Genomic DNA, 27,884 nt, shown 5'->3' with positions numbered 1-27,884 from the left:
ATATTGGAGTTTCTTCTGCGTCTCACACTAACATCACTGACAGTAATCTGGAGGAGTTGATCACACGTGTAACTGGTTACATACTTGTAAACAATACAAAAAAAAAACATAAAAACATATACTTGTGACGAGAATATAAGTTTTTGAAAACCTGATATTCTAGAAAATGTTGAAATAACGTTTTCTACATTGAAATAAAAGGAATATCCTGGTTTAGTGGTGTAAACAATTGCAATAGCCTCAGTTAGCGATGTTCAACGGTATCCAACGTACGATTCGATAGATGTCGACCATTGTACGTTGGTCTAGAAAATTAGGTCAAAACGGTGTTGAAGTACAATAAAAAACATTGAAAATTGTGCAGATTATAAATGCAAAAATCTTATGATATTGCAGGTAAATGTACTTGACGTACAGTTTTCTCAATACTTAGTACTATCTTCCATCAAATGCTGACAATGACACAATGATTATAATTGACTATAGGGCCAAAAAACAGTGCTTTAGGGATATATATCGGATAGCTAACTAATTTTTCCAGCATTCCAGTTCAAAGAAATGAAATTTAGTAGTTTTTTCTGTATATCAGACAGAAAACAGCCTATTTTTCAAACCATTCAGCTTTTAATAGAAATTTTTTCACTCCATTCCATTGTATATATATGCGCTGTTTTAGGGTGTACAGTGCCGTAGCCAGACAGAAATTTTAACCGAGGCAATCTAGAGGGGTCCGGGAACATGGCCTACCCCGGAAAATTTTTTTCCCGGTGCATTCTGGAGCACTGTCAGAATGTGTTATAACACAGTAAAAATTGTTCTTTTAGCCCTATTTATAACAGTTACTTTCATATTTTAAGAAAAAAATTATATTGATAACAGGGATAATTAGGGATTTATCCTAGACTTATATGGTCGGATACAATCATTGCAATAAAATCAGAAATCAATCGGTAAAGAGATACAACAACATGCTATTTATCAGTTTATAAGTAGTTTGTTAGTTTCAGGCCCGTAGGAAGCATTTTCAGATTGGGGAGTGGGGGGCACACATTTTGAAAATCAGCCAAGCTATAACACACCCAGATCAAATGAATACAGTATAGTATAAAACCCCTAACCTTTTTCTCGGGCTTGGGACCGACAATGAAACACTTTTCTCAGGCAGGTCAGGGTTTTTTTTTATTCTATAGCAGAGGCCGAATATTGGCCTCGTCCCCCAGCCGAGGATTTCCCCCACAGCCAAGGATTTCCCCTACCGCAGTCGAAATTCCCCTACGTCCGAAAGTCCCCCTCTAAAATCGTAAACAAAGCAATGGAGATTACTCCCAGCGATTTTCCCGACCGAATATCGGACTCGTTCACAATTGCAGACGGTCTTTCACAATTTTCAATGGGTGTGAAAACCTTTAGAAATAGTAGAAAAATGTTAGAAGAGCGTTCAGTGGACCCGAGGTTCCGGTTTTGACCAGCGAAAATCGATAAAATCTCGTATCTGACCCGCACATAATATGCCGTGGGCGTCTGCTTGTCTCGCGGTAATACTCTTTGATGTGTTACAAGTTCGAAAGCTCTGCCCCTTGTCAATCAAAATCCCAATGAACTTCATACTGTTTGTCGACACCAGCGTAAGTATGACAGTAGGCGGAGCGTCGTATGTTAATTAGCTACTGACAGATGTCAATCACGCAACGCGCCGACTGATCAGTATGTAATATAGTTGATTGATAAACAATGCAGCGTCAGATTATCGTGTTTGTATCTCTTGTTAATTAGCAGTAACAGCTTATGCTGTATTGTGTAATATGTGTTGTTAATTTAAAGTAATTATTTTATGTGCTTGATTCGATTAAATAAGCCGGTCGGCCGTTACGCAAATTTATTATCTTTGCCGAGGTATTTTGCTATAGCAAAATAAAATATAAATGTTTTAAGTAATCAGATATTATAAGTATGGAATAGTTCTGGTGAAAAGATGAAATTTAAAACGGGTATTTTATCAAGAATTTTTAATGTTTGCTTTCTTTTTTTCATATTTGTCACACGTTTTCGCGATCGTGATTTTCGGACTTTTTTTGTCCTTTCTTACAAGATTTTCTAGTACAATTGAAATAAAAAGCCAACAAAAGTATGCATTTAATAATAATATGATGACTCTTGCAAAAGCAACTCTTATTTTAAAGCATTTTTTGTGAATAAAAGCATGTGACCTTTAAATATTCAATGATTTGAGCATTTCAACTCTCCCCACCCACCTTGTTACAATGATAAGTGAACATTAGTGCAAGTCCATCTATTGCTAAGTGACAGTGTGTATAGTTGATAAAAGTTGCAAGAATATGTAATAAAAACATAGTTTAAAGTGTTTATTATGCATAATTGTAAATTCCCCCCTGAGTGAAAAAATCCCCCAAAACTGCTCGTCGCGCGCTATTTTCTTCCCCCAATGACAGGCTGGGGCCTCTTCCCCCAGTCGTAAAAAAAAACCCTGCAGGTTTAGTTGGGGTTTTTTTGTATTTTTAATTATAAAACTGCATGTCTGGTGACAGGTCACACTGACAGCTAAAATTGACTCGCTGTCAAAAATTTGCGAAGATAATTTCCATAATTGGTCAGATTATTCCTACGACCCTGAGTTTATAGTCCGAGATGTGGTAGGCACGGGAAGGTGGGCTCTGTCCGTGTTGGGGGGGTCAGGGAGCCCCCTAGAAATTTTTGAAGATACAGGTTTGAAATGGTGGCCTCTGGTGTTGTTTTTAGCTCACCTGAGCAATGCTCAGGTGAGTTTTTCTGATCGCTCGATGTCCGGCGTCTGTCGTCCGTCGTCTGTCGTCTGTCGTCTGTCGTCTGTCAACATTTAGCTTGTGTATGCGATAGAGGCTATATTTTTCAATTAATCTTCATGAATATTGGTCAGAATGATAACCTTGATGAAATCTAGGCCGAGTTCGAAAATGGGTCATCTCGGGTCAAAAACTAGGTCACTAGGTCAAATCAAAGAAAAACCTTGTGTATGCGATAGAGGCTGTATTTTTCATTTAATCTTCATGAATGTTGGTCAGAATGATAACCTTGATGAAATCTAGGCCGAGTTCGAAAATGGGTCATCTCGGGTCAAAAACTAGGTCACTAGGTCAAATCAAAGAAAAACCTTGTGTATGCGATAGAGGCTGTATTTTTCATTTAATCTTCATGAATATTGGTCAGAATGATAACTTTGATGAAATCTAGGCCGAGTTCGAAAATGGGTCATCTCGGGTCAAAAACTAGGTCACTAGGTCAAATCAAAGAAAAACCTTGTGTATGCGATAGAGGCGGTATTTTTCAATTAATCTTCATGAATATTGGTCAGAATGATAACCTTGATGAAATCTAGGCCGAGTTCGAAAATGGGTCATCTCGGGTCAAAAACTAGGTCACTAGGTCAAATCAAAGAAAAACCTTGTGTATGCGATAGAGGCTGTATTTTTCAATTGATCTTCATTAATTTTGGTCAGAATGATTGCCTTGATGAAATCTAGGCCGAGTTCGAAAATGGGTCATCTCGGGTCAAAAACTAGGTCACTAGGTCAAATCAAAGAAAAACCTTGTGTATGCGATAGAGGTGGTATTTTTCAATTGATCTTCATGAATTTTGGTCAGAGTGATTACCTTGATGAAATCTAGGCCGAATTCGAAAATGGGTCATCTGGGTTCAAAAACTAGGTCACTAGGTCATATCACGTAAAATCCTTGTGTATGCGATAGAGGCTGTATTTTTCAATTGAACTTCATGAATTTTGGTCAGAATGGTACCCTTGATGAAATTTAGACCAAGTTCGAAAATGGGTCATCTGGGGTCAAAAACTAGGTCACTAGGTCAAATCAAAGAAAAACCTTGTGTATGCAATAGAGGCGGTATTTTTCAACTGATCTTCATGAAATTTAGCCAGAATGATTACCTTGATAAAATCTAGGCCGAGTTCGAAAATGGGTCATCTGGGGTAAAAAACTAGGTCACTAGGTCAAATCGAAGAAAAACATTGTGTATGCAATAGAGGATGTATTTTTCAATTGATCTTCATGAAATTTGGTCAGAGTGATTGCGTTGATGAAATCTAGGTCGATTTTGAATATGGGTTATCTGAGGTCAAAAACTAGGTCACTAGGTCAAATTAAAGAAAAATCTTGTGTATGCGATAGAGACTGTTTTTTTTTCAATTGATTTGTATGAAATTCGGTCAGGTTGATTGCCTTAATGAAATCTAGGTCGAATTTGAATATGGGTTATCTGAGGTCAAAAACTAGGTCACTTGGTCAAATCACAGAAAAAACTTCTGTATGTGATAGAGGCTGTATTTTTCAGTTGATCTTCATGAATTTTGGTCAGAATGATTGCCTTGATAAAATCTAGGTCGAGTTTGAACATGGGTCATCTAGGGTCAAAAACTAGGTCATATCTAAGAAAATGCTTGTTTTATCGCAAGAGACCAATTTTTTGGTCCAATCTTAATGAAAATTGGTCAGAATATTTGTTTCCATGAAATCACTAGGTCAAACATGTTTTACACTGTTACGGAGTGTTTCTTAGGTGAGCGACCTAGGGCCATCTTGGCCCTCTTGTTTTTCTAAGATTTGAGGTATTGGAGGGGTTGCCAAGGCTATCAATATGACTGCTAGGATTTCTGCCTCACCTTGCCTCAATGATGTCATGAGGCAAATGATATTCTGACATATTCCAAATGATATTAATATACTTTTTAACTTTTATAACTGAATTTTTCATCAGTGTGTTATGCCTACTTTTTACTTTTTTCTGGCTCCTCAAATTTTAACTGAGGCAATTGCCTTGGTTTGCCTCAGTGTGGCTATGGCGCTGGTGTACAGCACTACAGGATTACTTTGGTCATTTTTTACATTATTAATTTAAAATCCATATCTAAACAAACTTCCCAAGATTTTTTTTACTATAAAGCAGAATAATAATGTATTCCCTTTTCAAAAACATTCAGCTTTTTAAATTTCTACGAAATACTTCCCATTCACTGACGTTCTTTACATACACACCGATTTAGTCAGTAGCGGATAGCTTCAATTTTCATACAATGGGCTATTCCAGAAAATATCCACCCCCTCCCTGTGGAAGCAGTTTTTTTGGTACAGGGGGTGTAATTTACAGATAAGAGGGAACAGGGGGGTGCCTTGAGTGAAGAAGGGGGGGGGGTTTCGGACCAGTATCCGATAAATACCATTATCCGAATTCTCGTAATCTCTCATGTACCTCTTCAGAAAGAAAGTACTGTATATTTTTGAAACCTATTTCAAAAGCAAGCATCTAGAGAAATTTTGTAAACCAAATGTAAGTGTTTACACAGAAATTCTACCTCCATTATTTAGGAATCAACTTTCGGCTTTTTGTACATATGAGGGAATCCGCATGACACTCCTGTATATGCACGGAGGAATATTTTCAATCTAAGGGAGGCAAATCCATCTGTTTCATGCACAGGTAAAACAAGATCTCATTCAGTTCCCACGTGATGTTGGCAAGATTTGCTCTATATGCCTTTCAAGTTGCCGATCTATTTATTTTTATAGCTCTTTGTTTTAACCTATAAATACCTTCACCTTGTATTAGGCATGAAAAAAAATTGTTTCCGGTATCCCGACCTACCCTAAATTTTTGGCCAGACCCTAAATGTTTTTATCTATTGGAGAATATTTTTTTCAAGTTTTTAACAAAAAGTTGCAAAACTGCACTTTTTATGCTTTAAACATGGTCAGTGATGTAAGAAATCAAGTTACTGAACAATGCTCTCAGGGCCTCCGCTGTCGATCGCCAATGTCGCCATTTGGGATAATTCTAAGAATGTGGCGCTAAATTTTGCGAATTGGCAAAAATAAGTGGCACATAGTATTTTGGGGGGTCCATGTTTTTTTCAGTAATGATGCAGGCGATCAAGAAATGGTTCTCACGATTTACAGGTTTTTACCTAGGCGCTGGTTGTATATAAAATGGATAAACAGTCTAGGCGGTGTATTTGTCTGTTCGGCTATTGATGTTTTCGGCTATGTCGGGTGACACTTTGAGAAGATAATTGCGCAAATATACGTACATTGACAATCAATCAGTTATAAAAACGTCTGCCAACTTGTATATTTGAAGTATGCCGAGGGTTCACCAAGATAAACGACAGTTACGACATACTTGATGTGTTTGGATTTTTACAAAAAGACCGACATGTATGTTTGTGACATGCAGTTGTATGACAAATTTTTAATTAGTACGAAAGATACATAGCGCTATTAAGTTTGTTACTTTTTGCTAATGTTTTAGATAATTTTCTTATATGTCAGTTAAATCAAGATTAATTAATAAGTTAAAAATTGTCAAGATTTTAATGATGGGTGTGAAAACAAAACCACAATGTCAATGGGCTCGATTATCCTGGCATATTTCTTTAAAATGTTCAGAAACTTTGGAAAATAATGTAAATAAAAGACAGTATGGATTATAGAAATCTCATGACAGTTCAAGCTATTCAACTTTAAATTAAGAAACTGAACTTTTTATTTTATATTTACTTTTACAATTATTCAATACACATTTTTATTATACCTATTAAATGTAATTATTTACAATAATTAATTTCCCTATGCACTCTATGACAGCCAACTGAGAAAAATAAGTGACTCAGAACTTTGGCTCAAAAGTGGCTCCAACTTTTTTAATTTGGCAAAAACGGTGGCGACAGGTATGAAAAACCCAGTGGAGGCCCTGGCTCTAAAGGCATAAACCCCTTATTTGTATTCATTTTTTGACACAAAAATAATTTCCAAAAAGTCTTAATTGCTTAATAAAAAAAAAAATTTAAAAAATTCCGACATACCTACCCTAATTTTTTTGAGCATGTTACTGGAAACAAAGAATTTTTGTTTTTAGGCCTTAACACTATCAAGCTTTTATTTCATTCTCACTATTTTTACTTCAAAGTCTTCTTTCAATGCTTTTAAACTACTTTTATTCTTGCACTTAACATGCACCTGCTAGTTTACCCGAAAGGGGCTTGAGCAGTATGAAAAGATAAATAGATAAGTGAGAATTTTCAGAAATTATTTTTGTGTCAAAAAATTAATACAAATAAGGGGATTATGTCTTTAGAGCATCAGTAAGTTGATTTCTAACATCACTGACCATGTTTTTAAAGCATAAAAAGTGCAGTTTTGCAACTTTTTGTTAAAAAGTTGGAAAATTGGAAAAAAATCTAAAAGGCCATAAAAACACTTAGGGTCAAAAATTTAGGGTAGGTCGGACTACCGGAAACAAACATTTTTTTTACGCCTTACCAATATACGAACCCCGTAGTTCGAGTCGCATATTGGAACTAGACTGGAGGCTTTTGTAAGTCTTGAATTTTTACACTATTTTTTAGCTCGACTATTCGAAGAATAGTCTAGCTATTCTACTCACCCTGGCGTCAGCGTCGGCGTCACACCTTGGTTAAGTTTTTGCATGCAAACACATACAGCTATCATTTAAAGACATATAGCTTTGAAACTTATTTATTCTTTTTCTGGGTCAATTACCAACCTCACTGGGTCAAGTTCCATAACTCTAACATGTATTTTGAGCAAATTATGCCCCCTTTTGGACTTAGAAAATTTTGGTTAAAGTTTTACATGCAAGTTACTATCTCCAAAACTAATGCAGATATTGAATTGAAACTTCACATGTGTCTTCGGGGTTATAAAACTAGTTGATAGCACCAAGTCCCATAACTCTGACCTTCATTTTGGCCAAATTATACCCCCTTTTTTACTTAGAAAATTCTGGTTAAAGTTTTGCGTGCAAGTACATACAGATATTACTAAAAGGCATATAGATTTGAAACTTATTTTTTCTTTTTCTAGATCAATTACCTACCTCACTGGGTCAAGTTCCATAACTTTGACATGTATTTTGGGCAAATTATGCCCCCTTTTGGACTTAGAAAATCCTGGTTAAAGTTTTACATGCAAGTTACTATCTCCAAAACTAATGCAGATATTGAATTGAAACTTTACATGTGTCTTCGGGGTTATAAAACTAGTTTATAGCACCAAGTCCCATAACTCTGACCTTCATTTTGGCCAAATTATGCCCCCTTTTGGACTTAGAAAATTCTGGTTAAAGTTTTGCGTGCAAGTACATACAGCTATTACTAAAAGGCATATAGATTTGAAACTTATTTTTTCTTTTTCTAGATCAATTACCTACCTCACTGGGTCAAGTCCCATAACTCTGACATGTATTTTGGGCAAATTATCGCCCCTTTTGGACTTAGAAAATCCTGGTTAAAGTTTCACATGCAAGTTAATATCTCCAAAACTAATACAGATATTAAATTGAAACTTCACATGTGTCTTCGGGGTTATAAAACTAGTTGATAGAATCAAGTCCCATAACTTTGATATGTATTTTGGGCAAATTATGCCCCATTTTGGACTTAGAAAATTCTGGTTAAAGTTTTGCGTGCAAGTACATACAGCTATTACCAAAAGGCATATAGCTTTGAATCTTATTTATTCCTTTTCTAGGTCAATTACCAGCTTCACTAGGTCAAGTTCCATAACTCTTAACATGTATTTTGAACAAATTATGCCCCCTTTTGGACTTAGAAAATTCTGGTTAAAGTTTACATTCAAGTTACTATCTCCAAAACTAATGCAGATATTGAATTGAAACCTAACATGTTTCTTTGGGGTTATAAAACTAGTTGATAGCATCAAGTCCCATAACTCTGATATGTATTTTGGTCAAATTATGTCCCCTTTCGAACTTAAAACTCTTTTGATACTTAACATTTTGGGTAATAATTTCCTGCTTCTGTGACAATATTTCGAATAGTCGAGCTTGGCTGTCTTACGGACAGCTCTTGTTTAAATTTATATGAAATAAGGCAGATTGTTTTCAGGGACGTTCTGGCTACCGTAACTTAACTGATGCTATTTTTATATTTTGATATGTGCGTCAATTAAGTTATGGCATAATCCCATTTGTTTACCTAACCAGGTCGATCCACAACATTTGTGCACTGACTCCTGTGAGAAACTGGTGACGTCTGAATTTCGTAGCGCGTGGTTACTTTTGAATTTAAGGATCAAAATTTTTTATATTTAATGAATTTAATTGTCAGACTTAAAAATGAAAGAAGAATTTTTAACAAAAGTCATAAAATCATTTCTTAGAAAGTTTAAATTCACAAAAATATCAATAAATAATGATTCTTTACTGTTAATTTTGTTTTCAAAATAAAGAGTACCTTGATCCGCAACAAGTGCAATGGTGGGCAAAAAAATGCAGACAGCGGTACCCATTTGAAACTTTTGTATATAATTCAATTTCAAATAGTGTTGCGTGTTTTATTTTATGCCAGATCATGCCTCGATAGCCTAGTGGTAGAGTGTCCGCTTTGAGTGCGGGTGGTCGTGGGTTCAATCTCCGCCCGCATCATACCAAAGACATGAAAAATGGTACTAGTAGCTCCCTTGGTTGGCGCTCAGCATTGAAAAAGGGAAACTGGACTCTTCTCATACCCTCGTGGTGATGGATTTCATCAGGAATGAGGTGTCGAAAGTGATTAATATATGTTGTAGAACTTCTTCACAATCGACCTAAAATAAATTATGTAAGGAAAATAGATTGAAAATATATTAAATTAAGAGGTGAGTCTTTGGCATTTGATTTGATGAAATTATAGTGTGATAGACTTCTTGCACGATCTCTGGTTAAGTTTCAATATGCGGTTCATTTCAGCTCAGAGATCCAAAACAGCATATACATATAACATCTCTGGAGCTGAATTGCTTTAGCCAGGACATTGTAGTCCAAAAAATTAGAAGCGATCCTGGGAAATATTAAGATAATTTTTACGTATGGGAAATATCTCCACTCGTGTCAAACACTCAAAGACCAAAGTAGTGGAAGAAATTTCCGATGAAATTTTCATTGCTGCGGATGCTTTACATGCTATAGGTTTAAATGCCAATTATGTCACAAATTGGCCATGAATTCAAATAAAACTTACACATATCAAAAATGTATTCAATTCATTATTGATTCATTTAAAAATTATCAAATAATTTCCAAAATTACGAATTTTCTGGTGATTTAAACCTATGTTTGTACTGTACACGATTAACGTTGAGGCCAGAGTTTTTGATTTTTTGTTACTCAGACCCTCCGACCCTTTTTTCTGTCATTTTCAAAAAAAAAATGAAATTTCAAAAATTATTTTAGGAGGAATGCCCGTTAGGAGGAATATATGTATGCAATATTCCATTGCATACATATGCTTTCTCATAAGCAGTCATTTTCTGGTCATTGAATATAAAATGTAGAGTGCCCTGAGTGGTTCAGGTCACTGACTTCGAATCACTTGCCCCTAACCGCTGTGGGTTAGAGCCTCGCTCGGGTCGTCAGGTGAGGAAGTTATCCAGCTAGGTGGTTCTACCCAGGTGCCCACTCTTGCCTGAGATAATGCCCTGAGGGGTACCTTGGGTATTGTTAGGACAATCTGCCATTCTTGTGTAGCAAAAGGCTACAAACCATCAACAAGAAAAGCCAAAAAAATCAAGAAATAATGTGTTTGATCAATACAATAACAAACTATCCATGTCCTAAGAGTGATTTTGTTAAAGTTTTTGAAATCATCAATTTTATGTTCAAGATAATAAAAAGATAAACACAGAATGGCAATTTTCTTTGTATTACAGGATAAATACTTATTACAGTACTGTTAAAACTCTTTCAGGCAACACATTTGAAGTGATCACTTACCATCTATTGTTTTACCACCTTTTTTTTTTCCCCCTCCTCCTGTCAACATTTTTCTGCCCTGAGAATCCGAGTAACAAAAAATAAAAAAACTCTGGCCTGACTGTGTCTACACACCAATATGTGCAAACGATAAAACCAATAACTTTACATGACTGTGTACTGTGATTTATCCTCCATTATTTTGGTCCTTCGAAGTTTTGACGTTTAGATTGCCCCGTCGCAAATATAAAACAATCTAAAGGTCGAGTTACTTTGACTTAGTAAGGGACGTTGTAAATACCTAAATCTTTGACAGTGCTCAGTTATATGAATGATGAAGTTACAAGGAAAAAGAAGAAAGCCTCATGGCAAGCTCGAAGAAATTAAGTTCAGCTTTTTAAAAAAAAAAGTATCACAAAGAAATTATTCACTACTCAAAAGAAATTGAAAATTCGCAAGAACCTATTCCCTTGAAAACAAAAAAGTTTACATTTAAAGTGTCGTCATACCTGTTACTGGAATATCATACCTTGCAAATTTTTCACGAAGACGGTATCATAGTGATGTCATTTCATATTCACCGCGTTCTCATACTGGCTTTAGGACATGCATAGAGCATCTTGTTGCGCCCCCACCACTGAGTGGAGGGGGCATATAGATTTGGTCTTGTCCCTGTGTCCGTCTGTGTTTCCATCTGTGCGTCCACAGTTTGTGACGCACCTAGCTCAAAAAGTATTTGATATAAATTGATGAAACTTTGCATGAATCATTATCATGATATGAACTTGCGCACCTCCTATTTTTCATCTGGCTTCGCCCCCTATTTTCGAATAAATGGCTAATAAAATGCCACTTTGGCTACAAATTTTTCAATTTGGCTACAAATTTGATGTTAGTCCTTATTGCAATTTTTGTATGATTTTAACAGCTTTTTCTTTATTTGGCTACAGCCAGTTATTGGCCAGGGCGGGCCCAGTGACATACAGTTTTCTCAAGACCTTGTACTAACTTCTTCTTTGAATTGTAAGTTCTGACAAATGGATTATAACCGAGTATAGCACCAAAAGTAGAAATTTGAATTCATGAAATGCAGCAAAACACTAGTCTCGAGGCATACCCACTCACGAAAATCTATTTGGCAACGAGGGGCCTTGCCCAAAAGTCGCCTGTTTGTTCAAAATTTGGCACAATCTGCATGTATGCAGTGACTGCAGCAAGACTTATAGCGAATTATTGGCTGCATTCTGTAATTTAGTATCAATTTTGTAATAGAAATGAAATAAATCAGGTCACTTACTTATCTCATTTATATACACATCATTTGTCTGTCTGTACATCTTTTTGCCCATCAATATTTACATCTGTCAATCACAATAGATAGATCCTGTATCGGCTTTAAAAGTATCAAGAGATTTTCTCACAAATCTGATTTACATAATGGTGGATTTGTTTGAAAATATACTGGTCTTTTTAGTTTCAGTATAAATGATTTGGTTCCTGTTGCAGCAAATACAACAAGTTTAATGCTCCGTTTGAAAAAAAGTCCTGACGTAAACTCAATTTTAGGGGGAAGCTGCATGATTTGAAGATTACCGGTATAAAATAGTCTGTGGAGAAGAGGTTTATCTACGGCTCCTTCGATACTGTAGAAGAAAAACAGCCCTGCATATAACAGAGCATTTTAGCTACTTTAATAGAGAAGAGATTAGGAAAAATAAATTATAGTGTTTGTAGGACAGTTGGGATAAATAAAGACAGTACTGATATACTATACTGAGAGAAAAAAGAGTTTTATGGTGTAGAACTTTAATTCATATCTATAACATTAAATGCTTAAAATTCCTATTGCTTTCACATTCTTTGAATATTTAGGGTCTCTAGAATTTTTAGCTCGACTTTTCAAAGAAAAAGTAGAGCTATTGCACTCGCCCAGGTGTTGGCAAAGGTTAAATTTTTAGCTCGACTTTTCAAAGAAAAAGTAGAGCTATTGCACTCGCCCAGGTGTTGGCAAAGGTTAAAGTTTTTGATAAAGTCAAATATCTCTGTTACTATCAAAGCTATTGACTTGAAACTTAAAAAAAGTTATTTACTATCAAAGTCTACACCAGGAGAAACAATCTCCATAACTCTGATATGAATTTTGACAGAGTTATGCCCCTTTTCAGCTTACAATTTTTAGGTTAAAGGTCCAATACTAAGGAAAGTGAACATTTTAATTTCTTTTAAAAAGCACAGAAACTATTTTCATTTTATTGGAAAATGAAAGTTGGTATGTAGAAATTCGAAATAAATCGCAGTATATGTACAATTATTTTTCTATGAAGTATGAAGAAAGTTAAAAAGACCTGGGGGGTCATTCTGTCGATTCATTGAAATTTCAACATAATACACATACATTTCTTTGAGTTCCAAAGACCTTCTGTAAATTTTGACCTGCCAATCTTCATTATTTAGTGTCTTGCAGAAGTCTATGCACTGGCTATGAAAAAAATTGCCAACTCACGTTCCCTTAGAAATGGACCTTTAAAGTTTTATATAATGTCTAATATCTTTGTTACTGTCAAAGCTATTGACTTGAAACTTAAAACCGTTATTTACTATAAAGTCTTCACCAGAAGAAACAATCCCCATAACTCTGATTATATATTTGATTGAGTTAAGCCCCTTTTTCTGGCAAAGCTCTAATTCAAGTACTGAGAAAAGTCGAGCATGCTGTCTTATGGACAACTCTTGTTAGCTTGACTGTTAGAAGAATAATACTTGCCAGTATGTTGTCGTCTGCATCTGCGACAGCATCTCTATTTGGTTAAGTTTTTGTATGAAAGCATTTAAGTAACCACTATTTGGAATAAATAAAACTTCACACACTTATTCACAATTTTACATTGCACAAGTTCCATAACTCTGTTTTGCTTTTTTTAACTACATTGTTCCTAAGTCAAAAACTATTCAAGTCAGATGTGAATATCAGGTGAACAATCAAGGGCCATAATGGACCTCTAGTTTATTTTTGCAGAAACCTTGTTTGTTGTGTAAACTAAAATACTACAAAAACTGAACTATAGCCCAACAAAATGAACAGAATTTTACACATGCTTTTATAAATACAGTAACTGTTATATTTTTATGTTACAGACAGACACACATGTGTTTCCATGGCAACCAAGGACTTTGACAGAATTCTAGGAGCAAACATTGTAGGAAACCTTGACATGTGATTTATCACTGAGCAATAAAGTACAATGGCTAGGTACAGGAAAAACGAAACAGCTGAACAATCCTCTGATGAAGAGGAGCTATTCTCTTACCTGAAAAAGGTACATACAGTCAAACAAGCAACACAAGAAACTAAAGAAGCAAGTCCTGATGCATACACTGAAAAATCACGTGCTAGTAACCCTGATGACATATGTCAAGTAAGCCAGACTAGTGAGAATACAACTGATGTTGTATTAGATAATACTGATGTAACATCAGAGAAGGGAATGCAGAACTCTGATAAAAGCACTGATAAAACATTTGATGATAGTGAGACAAACCTGATAGATGTAGAACAGCACATAGCAGCACAAAGTGGTGAAAACAAACATACTAATAACACTGATGAGAACAGTATTGTAAAACTTGCAAACAGTGAACATAATTTTGAACAGCAGATTGAAATAAACAGTTGTACAGAATCAAAAGCTGACGTGAATAATTTAGGAAATTTCACAGATAGTAGTAGCATTGAGGTAGTTGAGGAACAAAAAACTGAATTTATTAAAACGAAAAACTCAAGTCTGCTGAAAGGGAAAGATACTAAAGCAGATGATGGTATTGTTAGCAAGCCAAATCCTGAAAGTTCAAGAGAAAGTGACAAATATTATCTGATAAATGAAAAGGACTGGCTTTCTCTATGTGCAAAGCTGTCAAGTACAGACAAGCAAACAAACTTCAAAGAGCAGCATGAGGCTAGTAAAACAGATGCACTACGAGCAGGGAATTGTGATAAACAAGATGTGAGCAGTGCATCTTCGACAAAGACAAAGCCTCTGTCTGTAAAGGGTAAAAGTATGTTCAGTGCTTTTAAACAGTACAATCCATTTACCAAGACTACATTGAGGAAAGCAGATCTTGAACAAAAACCACGCCTGTCTAGCCCGCATAAAGTGAATGTGACAACTGAAACTAAGAAACTAAACATTAATAGTGAAGGACAAACAAAGTCACCATTTGGAAATGAGCTGAACAAGTCAAACAATGAAAGTAAGACTTCAGAAGATCCTAAAACAACAGCTTCACCAAAAGTAGAAATAGTGTATATAAGACTTGAAGATGGACAGATTAAATACGATATCAACAAATCTCCTTTAGCAACCACTGCAAGTATAGAGGAGACAAATCTTCAAGCTGTTAAGAAACTGGATTTTTCAGAACACAAGCAGGAACTTGCTTTTGAAAATAGGACGCAAGGAGATCAGAGTAGGGCCACACATAATCTGCAAAATTCATCACAAGAAAATTATAACTGGTATAATTTCCCAAATGCAATTGAAGAAAACTATGAACAATCTAATCCTAATACATCGTTTACAAGGGCAGATAATACACATTATGACACAGGATTCAAACCTGGCATGCAAGTTCGTTTTGTTCGAATTAATAACAAATTGACAAGAGTGTATGAAAATGTTGAGCGTAATGTAGTTGATGAAGTATTATATTCAGATGATGAACATAATAAAAGTGATCATCAGGAACATTCAAGCTTTGAGCATTGTGATAATGATCAAGATGACTCTTTTAATTTTGATGACAGTCAGTTAGTTGCATTTCCATTGAATGCAGTTGATCCTGAAATGATTATTAAAGATGATAGTCTTGCTCAACTGACACCTTCTAAATTGGAATTTCTTAATACATCAGGTAAACATGATCCATTGACTCCCAACAAATCTGAATTCCTTACGCCAAGTAAACAAGACCCACTGACACCAAACGAACTTGAAATGTTTACACCAAGTAAATTAGAATTGCTGACTCCAAGCAAACTTGACATTCTTTCAACAAGTGAGGTAGACATTATTAGTGATGATACTGATATTAAGAAATTTGATGAATATCTTTCTTCACCAGATCAGAACACAGCTACAGCAGCCAACCAAGCAGATGTTCTAAATGCACATTTTGAGACAGAGTCCCCAATAGTTTTGAAAGTTACTAAATCAGGTGGGCTTGTTCAGTGCAAAAGTACCGAAAGTAGTCCAGAGAGAAATGTGCATAAGCAGCAAAACAGCATAACAACCAATGAAAATAAGGCTCAGAGTCAGAAGTCACACATTCAGAACCTTTGGAAAACATTCAAACCAGTTCAGAGGAAAAGCAAAGCAAATATAAAGCAAAGTCCATCAATTAAAAAAAGTGAAGATGCTGGTTATGAACATATAGAGAACTATAATGATAGAAGTGAGCAGTCCAGTGACGAGGATGATTTGACAAATTACTTTTCTATGACAAACCATGCTTCTAAAAATTCTGCCAATACTAAGCAGTCTGTTGATCTCTCAAAAGAGAAATCAGAAATACCAAGCTCTTCAGTTTCAATACAGGCATCATTTCCTGACTCTAGTGATGACTCAAGTGAAAAAGAAGGAAACTTGAAACAGATAAAGCAGAAAGTTAGAAAAAGAAAATTCTGTGAAGTTGAAGACAGAAAGAAGATAAATTATAAAACTGTAAAAACGAAAAATGCTATAGCTGAAGCTGAGTTAAAGGTACAGTCAGCTGGTAAAAAGAAGAAAGGTAATAGACAGATTATGCATTTTTACAAGGATTTTAATTATAAACAGGTTGAATTCAAAGATTTTGAGCTGGAACAAGCCCAGAAGTCAAAAGCTACTAATATGGATAAGCGGAAAGTTGACTTCCACATTGAAGGAAACACAGCATTGGAAAAACATCCTGACAATGAGAAATTAAAAGAACATGATGAAGTACAATCTACTGTGAAAGTGAAAGAAGTAGGAGTAAGAAAGGCGAGAGTAAATGGTAATAAAAAAGTGAAACAAATAAAAGACACTTTAAAAGAGCAAGGGAAAAGTAAGGGTAATAAGAAATCATGTTTAAAGACAGGTCTGGACCAAAAAGAAAGTAAAATGATCAAGAATTCTGTGGAAGAAAATGAAACTTTCCACATTGAAGGAAACACAGCATTGGAAAAACATCCTGATAATGAGAAATTAAAAGAACTAGACAAAGTACAATCTACGGTCAAAGTAAAAGAAATAAAAGTAAGAAAGACGAGAGTAAATGGTAATAAAGAAGTGAAACAAATAAAAGACACTTTAAAAGAGCAAGGGAAAAGTAAGGGTAATAAGAAGTCATGTTTAAAAACAGGTCTGGACCAAAAAGAAAGTAAAATGATCAAGAATTCTGTGGAAGAAAATGAAACTTTCCACATTGAAGGAAACACAGCATTGGAAAAACGTCCTGATAATGAGAAATTTAAAGAACTAGACAAAGTACAATCTACGGTCAAAGTAAAAGTAAGAAAGACGAGAGTAAATGGTAATAAAGAAGTGAAACAAATAAAAGACACTTTAAAAGAGCAAGGGAAAAGTAAGGGTAATAAGAAGTCATGTTTAAAGACAGGTCTGGACCAAAAAGAAAGTAAAATGATCAAGAACTCTGTGGAAGAAAATGAAACTGGCATGAAGCCAGAGTGCAAAGCTGATGACAACACTGACACATACTCGAATGATGAAAGCCAAAAGAAAATTGAATTTCTAGAAAAATTATTCCAGATAAAGTTGAAAGAGGCAGCAACTGACACTACAAACAAGAAAAGAAGTAAGCCAGAACCATCCTCCATGAAAACTTTACATGAGGAAAATAATGGAAGTGTTACAGGCAGAAAATTAAAGAACAGGCGGAAATCTTCAGGTGCTAATACTGTACGCGGTAAAGGAAATAAAGTTTTAGAGTTACCAGTAGCAGAAGAAAGTGTTGAAAATGGCAAACAAGTAAATGTTACAAATGAAAATATTCCAGGAGTTAAAAAGGGTAAGAGAAGAAAAGATGAGATCTTTGATAGTGTGGTTTCAATTGTAAATAAAGAACAAGATTTAAATACATGTCAGTCAGACAAAACAGCTGCAGGAAGTAGAATAAAGTACAAATGTTCTGAAAAAATAGGAAAAGGTAGGCACAGAGATGGTCAGAATACTCCCAAGGTAAATGTAAATCTAGAAATGGATACATTGGATGTCAGAAAAAGTGGTAGCAATGAAAGAATTCAAAAAGTTGATAGGGCAAGTCCTGCAGAAGTAAAGAAGCCAAAAGGTAGGAAAAGAAAACAAAATATCACTTTAGGTGATCAGATTAAAGGCAGTAAGAATAAAGCACAGGTATTGCAAACAATATGTAAATGTGATTGTTACAAGATAAAGCAAGCTGGTGCTGGAAGTAAATCAAAAAATCGAGGAAAGATAGCAAAAAGAAAATCAAAGGTGTCTGCGAATGCAGATGAACTTAAAACTGAAAAATTGAATAGACAAATGGATGAACCTAGTCTGCCAGAGAATGTTGTTGAAATGGAATTCACGAAATTAAAGAAACCCAGAGGTAGGTCAAAGATTACAAAGATCGCTAAAGAAGAAAAAATAGAAGCAAAATCATTGACAAATAGTGTAAGTGGTCAGCAGGGATTTGTAGATAACATTGAAATAAGACCAGGTGATGCAGGTGAAAAGAGCAAAAAGAAACCAAGTGCACAGACAGCAAAAAATATTCGTAAAAAAAGACTATCTGAGAAAACAAAAATAAGAAACACTAAAAGGAAAAAAAGCAGTTTGAACACAGTAAGTAGTACCGGCAAATCAGATTCAGTTCAAAATGGTGAATTCCCATGTGCAATAGTGAAAGGAAATACACAATTAGTGGATGGAGCAATAGAAGGCCAACTTGATAATACTATAAAGCATATTGAGCCATCTGAAAGGTCAGTTTTTGTAAATTGTGATGAAAAGCTTAGTTCAAGTATTGAAGATCTCAGTAGTCATGATGGTATTGTTTCTATTTTAGCAACATTTCAGCCATTGCAAGAAGCTTCAAGTCAAAAACTTGAACAGAAAACAAAGATATCAAAAAGAAAGAAAAAAGAAAGTGATAAACAGAATGTGGGTAAAAGTAAGAAAATGAAACAACAAGCAGAGGCTGATGATACATTTTTGAAAGAAACTGAAGAAGAACCAGTATTGACACATGAGGGTAATATGAGTTACTTAAAATTGAAACAGTTTAAACAAGAAAGCATTAGTTATCTAGATGAAGATGAAAGTGAGATGTCATTAGACTTGTCTCTTCAACAGACAGAAGCTCAAGAGGTGAAAGGAAGTTCCTCTTCTGAAGACATTGATAAAAACGCAAAAAGGACATCTTTGAAAAGGTCGAGAGACGGAAAAGTACTTGAAAAAAGCATGTCGAAAAAGGTAGCTAGTCCTAAAAAATTGAAATCGACAAGAAAACCTTGCTCAAGCAGGAAAATAAAAACTGTCACAAAGAGACAAGAAAAAGAATCTTGGAAAGATATGCTCGATGATGGAGCATTTAAATTAGATTGTAATGAAAAGATGAATGAGAAACACAAACCAGTAAATGTAAGACATATGATTAAAGACATCTTAAAATCAGTAAAAGGGGCAGAGAAAATAAGCGACAGACATGTGAAACACAAGGAAAGAAAAGATGGAAGTCATAAACATTGTAAATCGAATGTAGGGAATACAAAACAAAGAGTGACATCAGAAAGTGATGACGCGTGGCTTAGTGATTCAGGTCCAGGTGTATCATTTCCAGCATTTAAGTTCACAGGAATGAGTGATTCAGAAGAAAACAGAGAATCTATAAAATCTCAAACGGTTGATAATGGATTTGAAATTAGTACAAGTGCAAACAGTAGCGAATCTGAATTAGATAGAAGTGAAAATGATAGAGTAACTGAAATATCAGATTCCAAATTATTTAAGCAAACAAGTGGTAGAACTGAAAATAATTACATGGAGCTACATCACTCCCCATTGAAGGTTTCTAGCTCACTGGGAACAAACAGTGCATCTTCAGAAAATTCACATTTGACATCACTTGAAACAAAGGAATTGGTGGAGAATTCAAAGGGGAGTCCCGAAATGAAAAAGAATGTGGATAAGCTAAGGGCATTATTAGATAAAGTCAGTGATAAAAGAGTAGTAAAAAATTTACAGTTTGCAGATACTGTAAGTTTGTCTGATACTGAACATTAGATGATGAATCTCATTTTTTTACCAGAACCTGTTAAATTCTAGGCTATACATTTTTATAGTGATGGGATACATGTGGTTCAGTCAGAATATTCTACCATGCTATATGCTTAAATTGATTAGCCTTGTGTAGATCTTTATAAGTAAATCTTTATAAAAGAACGTTTTTTAACAATGTTGCTTTTGTATGAGGAGTTATGCAGTTGCCCTTGTCCAGTAAAACTCTAAATTGTATTTAATACAATCCTTTCTACGTGTAATGGTTGATGTAATATGGATCAGATGACAAGGCTTTGCTGTTGTTGTATAACAGGTTATCAGCCTACTTCCTGACATTGACAGAAATATGAATTTAAATCTTAGCAAACACATGTTATTTACTCATACTGTGTCTAGATAGTGATTTAAATTGCATCACTTGAACTAAATACACCTGATTACATTCAAAATATTCATAATATAGTTCCACATTTTGTTTTTGTTCTCTGCGATATGCAAGTAGTTATGCCGTTTTCAGACAAAGCTGTTAATATAATTATATTGTTAATGTGCAATTTTAGACAGTTTGTACATATCTCTGTATATACTTGCATGGTAAAGTGTTATTCAGTTTTATGTAAATGTAATTTGTTATGTTTCATGGGTTATTCTGTGAAATGACTTGAAAGCTGTGTAATTGGAAGAACATTTAGCGTCTGCATTAATTCTTGATTTAATGAAGCAATTACTACTGTTAAAGATTGCTTTCTGTTATACACTGAACAGAAGTTAATTTCTTATAAAGTTGTTATAAATATGCACATATTATGGTGTGACACAATGTAGGTCATATTATTGATGCTAATCTTCATGCACTTGCAATGGGTGTGACACAGTGAAGGTCATAGTATCATTGTTGTTCTCCCCTGCACATGCTATTGGTGTGACACAGTGAAGGTCGTATCAGTGTTATTCTCACTAGCATGTGCATTATGACAGTGAAGGTCATATTATTAGTTATTCTCTCCTGCATATGCAGTGAAGGGGCCAGTGACGGTCATATTATCAATTTGTAATTGTTCCCCGCCTTTTTGGAATAAAATGGACTGCATCCTTCCATCCATCCTGCCATCTGTCTGTCCGTTCATCTGTCATACTTCTTGTCTGGTCTGTAACTCAGCAATCCATGAAGGGATTTTTAAATACAAATGTTCCACTTAATGAGACAACTTGTCATGCACAAGACCTAAACCTTTAGCTGCAAGGTCAAGGTCACGCTTTGAGATCAGAGGTTAACAGGGTCCTTTTCGTGCCTGGTCTATAACTGATCTATAACTCTGCCATTCATGAAGGGATTTTCAAATTACTTTGCACAGATGTTCCCCATAACAAGGTGACGTGTCATGCGCAAGACCCAGACTTTAACATCAAGGTCACAATAAGATGTCTAAAGTTAGCATGGTCTGTTGTCCTGTCTATAACTCTGCCATTCATCAAGGGATTTTGAAATTACTTGGCACAAATGAGACAATGTGTCATGCTCAAGACCCAAACCCCTAGCTCCAAGGTCACGGTCACACTTGGAGGTTATACATTTAAAGCATCAGTTTCATGACCATTCCATAACACTTCCATTCATCAAGAGATTTCAAAATCACTTGGCAGAAATGTTCCAAATAACGAGACGATATGTCATGTGCAAGACCAAGGCCCTTGTCTCAAAGGTCATGGCCACACAGGTAAAAAATAATAGATACCTTTTTTTGGCCTGGTCGCATGGATTTGTATTAAGTAACTTGACACAAGCAGTCACCATAAGGAATTGTAAGACTCAGACCTAAAGGTCAAGGTCACCTTTGGAGATGAAACTTGCTGTTGTTTTTTTGTCTGGTCTGTAACTTTTTTATACCCTTGTCTCTGAAAGAGCGGGGCATATTATGTGAACACCTGTGGCGGGAGGCGGTCTGTGTCCAAAGCATGTCTGCTTTCTAAGTCGAACATCCGATCTTCACCAAACTTGCTGACAATATTTGTGGGGATAATATCTCAGCCAAGTTCGATAACCGCCCAAATCATCCAAGACGCTCTTGGATTGTGGCCCTTGAATTACTTGAATTTAGCCTTGTCTGCTCTCTAAGTCTCAAGGACATTTTTTATCTGATCTTCACCAAACTTGCTGATTATGTTTGTAGGCATAACATCTTGGCCAAATTCAATAACCAGCCAAATCACCCCAGGCACTCTTGAGTTATGGCTCTTGAATTACTCCAAAATCTGCGAATTTAGCCTTGTCCTCTAAGTCTAACAGTTTTCATCGGAACATCACTAAACTTGCTGACAATGTTTATGGGCATAATATCTCGGCCAGATTCGATAACCACTCAAATTGCCCTAGGCACTGTTGATTTATGGCCTTGAACTACTCGAAAAAACTGCGAATTTAGCCTTGTCCACCCTCTTAAGTCAAACAAACAGTTTTTATCCGACGGGCATATTTTTTTTACAGTCTGGCACTCTTGTTATGCATGGGTGTATATTGTAAAAGTAAAAAAATAAAATGAATATATTTAATTTAGATTAAATAACTTTGCATTAAACATTCACTATTATAAGACAGTGTGCCATGTTCAAAAATCAAGGTCACAGGCACCCAAATTAATTTATTTTGTTGTTGGTGGTACATGAAATTACTTCACTTTTATATGGTAAAGTACAATAGTTGTGTTTTATATCAGTTTTCCCACTGATTTAAAAATGAAATCATGTTTAAAGTACAAAGCTATTGACAATTGAAGACTTCCAGAATGTAAATCAGACCTCTTCCAGGGCTGAGCCCGGGGGAGTTGGGGGGAGTCCCCCCAGTTGACTGAGGAGTAACTATATATTCATCAAAGTTGCACCAAGGTATTTTGGCAAAGGAATAACTCTAAATTCAGACCCACCATTTCATACTTATTTTTCAAACTTTTCTAAGGGGAGACCCTCTGACCCCCTAAAACAATGGGACCAGTCACATGCCTGAAAATTTAGACAAAAAAATGCTCCAGACCTCTAAGTTCATACCTATATTCAAACATTTTCCAGGTGGAGACAACCATGACATCCTTAAAACGGTGGATGAACCCTTCCTGTATCTCAAAATTAGACAACAAAAAATTGCACCAAGAGCCATCATTTCAAACATATATTTCAAAATTTCCCAGGGCCCCATGACCCTCTAAAATGATTGATGAACCCTTTCGCATACCAAAAAAAAAAAATGCACCAGAGGCCACCATTTCATACCTATATTTCAGAATGTTCAGGTGGTGAAACAAACCTTACCCCTGCTAAAACAATGGATGTGCCCCCCTCCTGTACCTCATAACTAGACAAGAAAATGCACCATAAGCCTCATTTTTAGCTCACCTGAGCAATGCTCAGGTGAGTTTTTCTGATCGCTCGATGTCCGGCGTCTGTCGTCCGTCGTCTGTCGTCCGTCGTCTGTCAACATTTAGCTTGTGTATGCGATAGAGGCTGTATTTTTCAATTAATCTTCATGAATATTGGTCAGAATGATAACCTTGATGAAATCTAGGCCGAGTTCGAAAATGGGTCATCTCGGGTCAAAAACTAGGTCACTAGGTCAAATCAAAGAAAAACCTTGTGTATGCGATAGAGGCTGTATTTTTCATTTAATCTTCATGAATATTGGTCAGAATGATAACTTTGATGAAATCTAGGCCGAGTTCGAAAATGGGTCATCTCGGGTCAAAAACTAGGTCACTAGGTCAAATCAAAGAAAAACCTTGTGTATGTGATAGAGGCGGTATTTTTCAATTAATCTTCATGAATATTGGTCAGAATGATAACCTTGATGAAATCTAAGCCGAGTTTGAAAATGGGTCATCTCGGGTCAAAAACTAGGTCACTAGGTCAAATCAAAGAAAAACCATGTGTATGCGATAGAGGCTGTATTTTGCAATTCTTCTTCATGAATATTGATCAGAATGATAACCTTGATGAAATCTAGGCTGAGTTCGAAAATGGGTCATCTAGGGTCAAAAACTAGGTCACTAGGTCAAATCAAAGAAAAACCTTGTGTATGCGATAGAGGCTGTATTTTTCAATTGATCTTCATGAATTTTGGTCAGAATGATTGCCTTGATGAAATCTAGGCCGAGTTCGAAAATGGGTCATCTCGGGTCAAAAACTAGGTCACTAGGTCAAATCAAAGAAAAACCTTGTGTATGCGATAGAGGCTGTATTTTTCAATTGATCTTCATGAATTTTGGTCAGAATGATTTCCTTGATGAAATCTAGGCCGAGTTTGAAAATGGGTCATCTCGGGTCAAAAACTAGGTCACTAGGTCAAATCAAAGAAAAACCTTGTGTATGCGATAGAGGCGGTATTTTTCAATTGATCTTCATGAATTTTGGTCAGAATGATTACCTTGATGAAACCTAGGCCGAGTTCGAAAATGGGTCATCTGGGGTCAAAAACTAGGTCACTAGGTCATATCATGTAAAAACATTGTGTATGCGATAGAGGCTGTATTTTTCAATTGATCTTCATGAATTTTGGTCAGAATGATTACCTTGATGAAATTAAGACAAAGTTCGAAAATGGGTCATCTGGGGTCAAAAACTAGGTCACTAGGTCAAATCAAAGAAAAACCTTGTGTATGCAATAGAGGCTGTATTTTTCAACTGATCTTCATGAAATTTAGCCAGAATGATTACCTTGATAAAATCTAGGACGAGTTCAAAAATGGGTCATCTGGGGTCAAAAACTAGGTCACTAAGTCAAATCGAAGAAAAACATTGTGTATGCAATAGAGGATGTATTTTTCAATTGATCTTCATGAAATTTGGTCAGAGTGATTGCCTTGATGAAATCTAGGTCGATTTTGAATATGGGTTATCTGAGGTCAAAAACTAGGTCACTAGGTCAAATTAAAGAAAAATCTTGTGTATGCGATAGAGACTGTTTTTTTCAATTGATTTTTATGAAATTTGGTCAGGTTGATTGCCTTAATGAAATCTAGGTCGAATTTGAATATGGGTCATCTGAGGTCAAAAACTAGGTCACTTGGTCAAATCAAAGAAAAAACTTCTGTATGTGATAGAGGCTGTATTTTTCAGTTGATCTTCATGAATTTTGGCCAGAATGATTGCCTTGATAAAATCTAGGTCGAGTTTGAACATGGGTCATCTAGGGTCAAAAACTAGGTCATATCTAAGAAAATGCTTGTTTTATCGCAAGAGACCAATTTTTTGGTCCAATCTTAATGAAAATTGGTCAGAATATTTGTTTCCATGAAATCACTAGGTCAAACATGTTTTACACTGTTATGGAGTGTTTCTTAGGTGAGCGACCTAGGGCCATCTTGGCCCTCTTCTTATACCTATATTTCAGAATTTCCAAGGGGGAAACCAACCGTACCTCATCCCAAACAATGTATGTATCCCCTCCTGTACCTCGAAATTTGACAAGAAAAATGCGTCAGGGGCCATCATTTCATACCTATATTTCAAAAGTTTCAAGGGGGAGAGCCCCTGATCCCCCTCACATGAGCGAAGTGCCCACTCCCACACTATGTGCCTGGCCGATTATGCTTTTGTTCTAAACTGGTGCCCCATCCCCTCAATCAAATATTACTGGATCCAGACATGTTAAACACAGACAAAAGTGGTAATTTTATGTTAAATATAGGTAAATACAGCAGTATTATGATTGCAGTACATTAGGTTGATAAGAAGCGCAGCTCTACATTGACCAACATTAATAATTGGCTCTCTGTGGTGTGTAATTTAAAAGTACCACATTATTTAATTACTACCATATAAATATACTTATAAATGTGATGCATCTCATTTGATTATTAATTACCTCTTATTAATATGATAAATTATTTCATTATATTTTATCTATTTTTTTCTTACCAATTTAAAAATAAAATCACATTTAATTTTTAAAATACAGATATTAGCATTCAATGATAGATTTTCAGACATTTTCAAACTATATAACTTCTTCATGAATTATATGATATACAGTATAGTTTAATACTACATTGTTAGTATGTTGCCCTATTACTTAGAAGATGTATCGACATGCAGTATGGTTTGTGATAAATGTCCCTAGGTGGGGGACGTTGGTTCTTATTAATATTTCAATTTATAATTAATATTTCAATTTATTGCCACCATGTTGTCGAGGTGAATTAGTAGCAGATATGCAGTCTGTAGAATATCTAGATTATTGATGTTTAGAGGCGTTACTTTTCCACAAGAATGTTGAAAAAATTTATATCCTGCTTACTGTAAATATCATCGTGCACCTATTAATTTGCTTGCCATTTCAACTTGCTCATACATATTTATAACAGGATCATGAACCATTTAAGTATATTCTTATGTGCATTATTTCTTTAAAGTGTGCTATACTTTCTTATAACTATACGGTTAATGGCAACAGTTGTTGCCAGTGTTTCCCCCTCTACCAGTACATCAGTATACATTATGCTGAATATGTAAATTTTGAAGAAAAAACAATACTTCATGTATATGTCATTTTGTTGTAGAGATGTTATTTATGAAGGAATGATAGAGCATTAATATTCTTTGTCTTCATTGCATCCAGTCTTCTTTTAAGCTCACCTGAGCTCAAAGGTGAGCTTTTGTAATTGCCCTGTGTCTGTTGTGTCCATCCGTCGTCAACAATTGACTGTTAACACTCTGGAGGTTTGGCCCAATCATAATGAAACTTGGTAAGAATGTTACTCTTAATAAAATCTTGTACGAGTTCGATATTGGGTCATCTGGGTTCAAAAACTAGGTCACAAGGTCAAATCAAAGGGAAAGCTTGTTAACATTCTAGAGGCCACATTTATGACTTATCTTCATGAAACTTTGTCAGAATATTAATCTTGATGATCTTTAGGTCATGTTCAAATCTGGGTCAAGTGGAGTCAGAAACAAGGTCGCCTGGTCAAATCAAAGGTAATGTTTGTTAACACTCTGAGGCCACATTTATGACTATGTCTTCATGAAACTTAGTCAGAATGTTAACCTTGATGATCTTAAGGTCACGGTCAAAGCTTGGCCAGGTGAGGTCAAAAAGTAGGTCACAAGGTCATATCAATGGAAAAGCTAGTTAACACTAGAGACCACATTTATGAACATACCATAATGAAACTGGTCAAAATGTTAATCTTGATGATCTTTATGTCAATTTTTTATCTGGGTCAGGTGCGGTCAAAACTAGGTAACCAGGTCAAATCAAAGGAAAAGCTAGTTAATACTCTAGGCCATATTCAAGACCATATCTTAATGAAACTTGGTCAAAATGTTAACCTTGATGATCTTTTAGGTCAAGTTTATATCTGGGTCAGGTAGGGTCAAAAACTAGGTCACCAGGTCAAATCAAATGTAAAGCTTGTTAACACTTTAGAGGCCACATTTATGACCATACCATAATGAAATTTGGCCAGAATGTTTATCTTGATGATCTTTAGGTAAAGTTCAGATCTAGGTTAAGTGAAGTGAGAAACTAGGTCACCAGGTCAAATCAAAGGTAAAGCTTGTTAACACTCTAGAGGCCACATTTATGACTATATCTTTGGGTTCGAAACCTCATTTGGGGCGTAGAATTCTTCACGTGAGGAAGCCATCCAGCTGGCTTACGGAAGGTCGGTGGTTCTACCCAGGTGCCCGCTCGTGATGAAATAGTGCACGGAGGGGCGCCTGGGGTCTTCCTCCACCATTAAAGCTGGAAAGTCGCCATATGACCTAAAATTGTGTCGGTGCGACGTTAAACCCAACAAAATAAAATAAATAAATATGACTATATCTTAATGAAACTTGGTCAG

At 35.6% G+C, this 27,884-nt stretch overlaps 1 protein-coding gene across 2 annotated transcripts; it reads left to right on the top strand.

Moving 5' to 3' along the window:
* Positions 1-327: 327 nt before the first annotated feature.
* On the top strand, positions 328-26,631 carry LOC123549162 (uncharacterized). 2 transcript variants are annotated; one of them, XM_053545680.1, is made up of 3 exons: positions 347-396; positions 9,393-9,681; positions 13,910-26,631. In XM_053545680.1, exon 3 carries the CDS (start codon positions 14,017-14,019, stop codon positions 20,053-20,055), a length of 6,039 nt encoding a protein of 2,012 aa, XP_053401655.1. In that variant the 5' UTR covers positions 347-396; positions 9,393-9,681; positions 13,910-14,016; the 3' UTR covers positions 20,056-26,631. The 2 variants fall into 2 exon arrangements, with proteins under 2 accessions (XP_045192958.2, XP_053401655.1); XM_045337023.2 differs by lacking the exon at positions 9,393-9,681 and having other exon boundaries at positions 328-396.
* The last annotated feature ends 1,253 nt before the right edge of the window (positions 26,632-27,884 follow it).

This window comes from Mercenaria mercenaria, chromosome 6 (assembly GCF_021730395.1).
Source record: "Mercenaria mercenaria strain notata chromosome 6, MADL_Memer_1, whole genome shotgun sequence".
Taxonomy (NCBI): domain Eukaryota; kingdom Metazoa; phylum Mollusca; class Bivalvia; order Venerida; family Veneridae; genus Mercenaria; species Mercenaria mercenaria.
The sequence above is the reverse complement of the archived record's forward strand: the minus strand, read 5'-3'. Positions and strand labels throughout refer to the sequence as shown.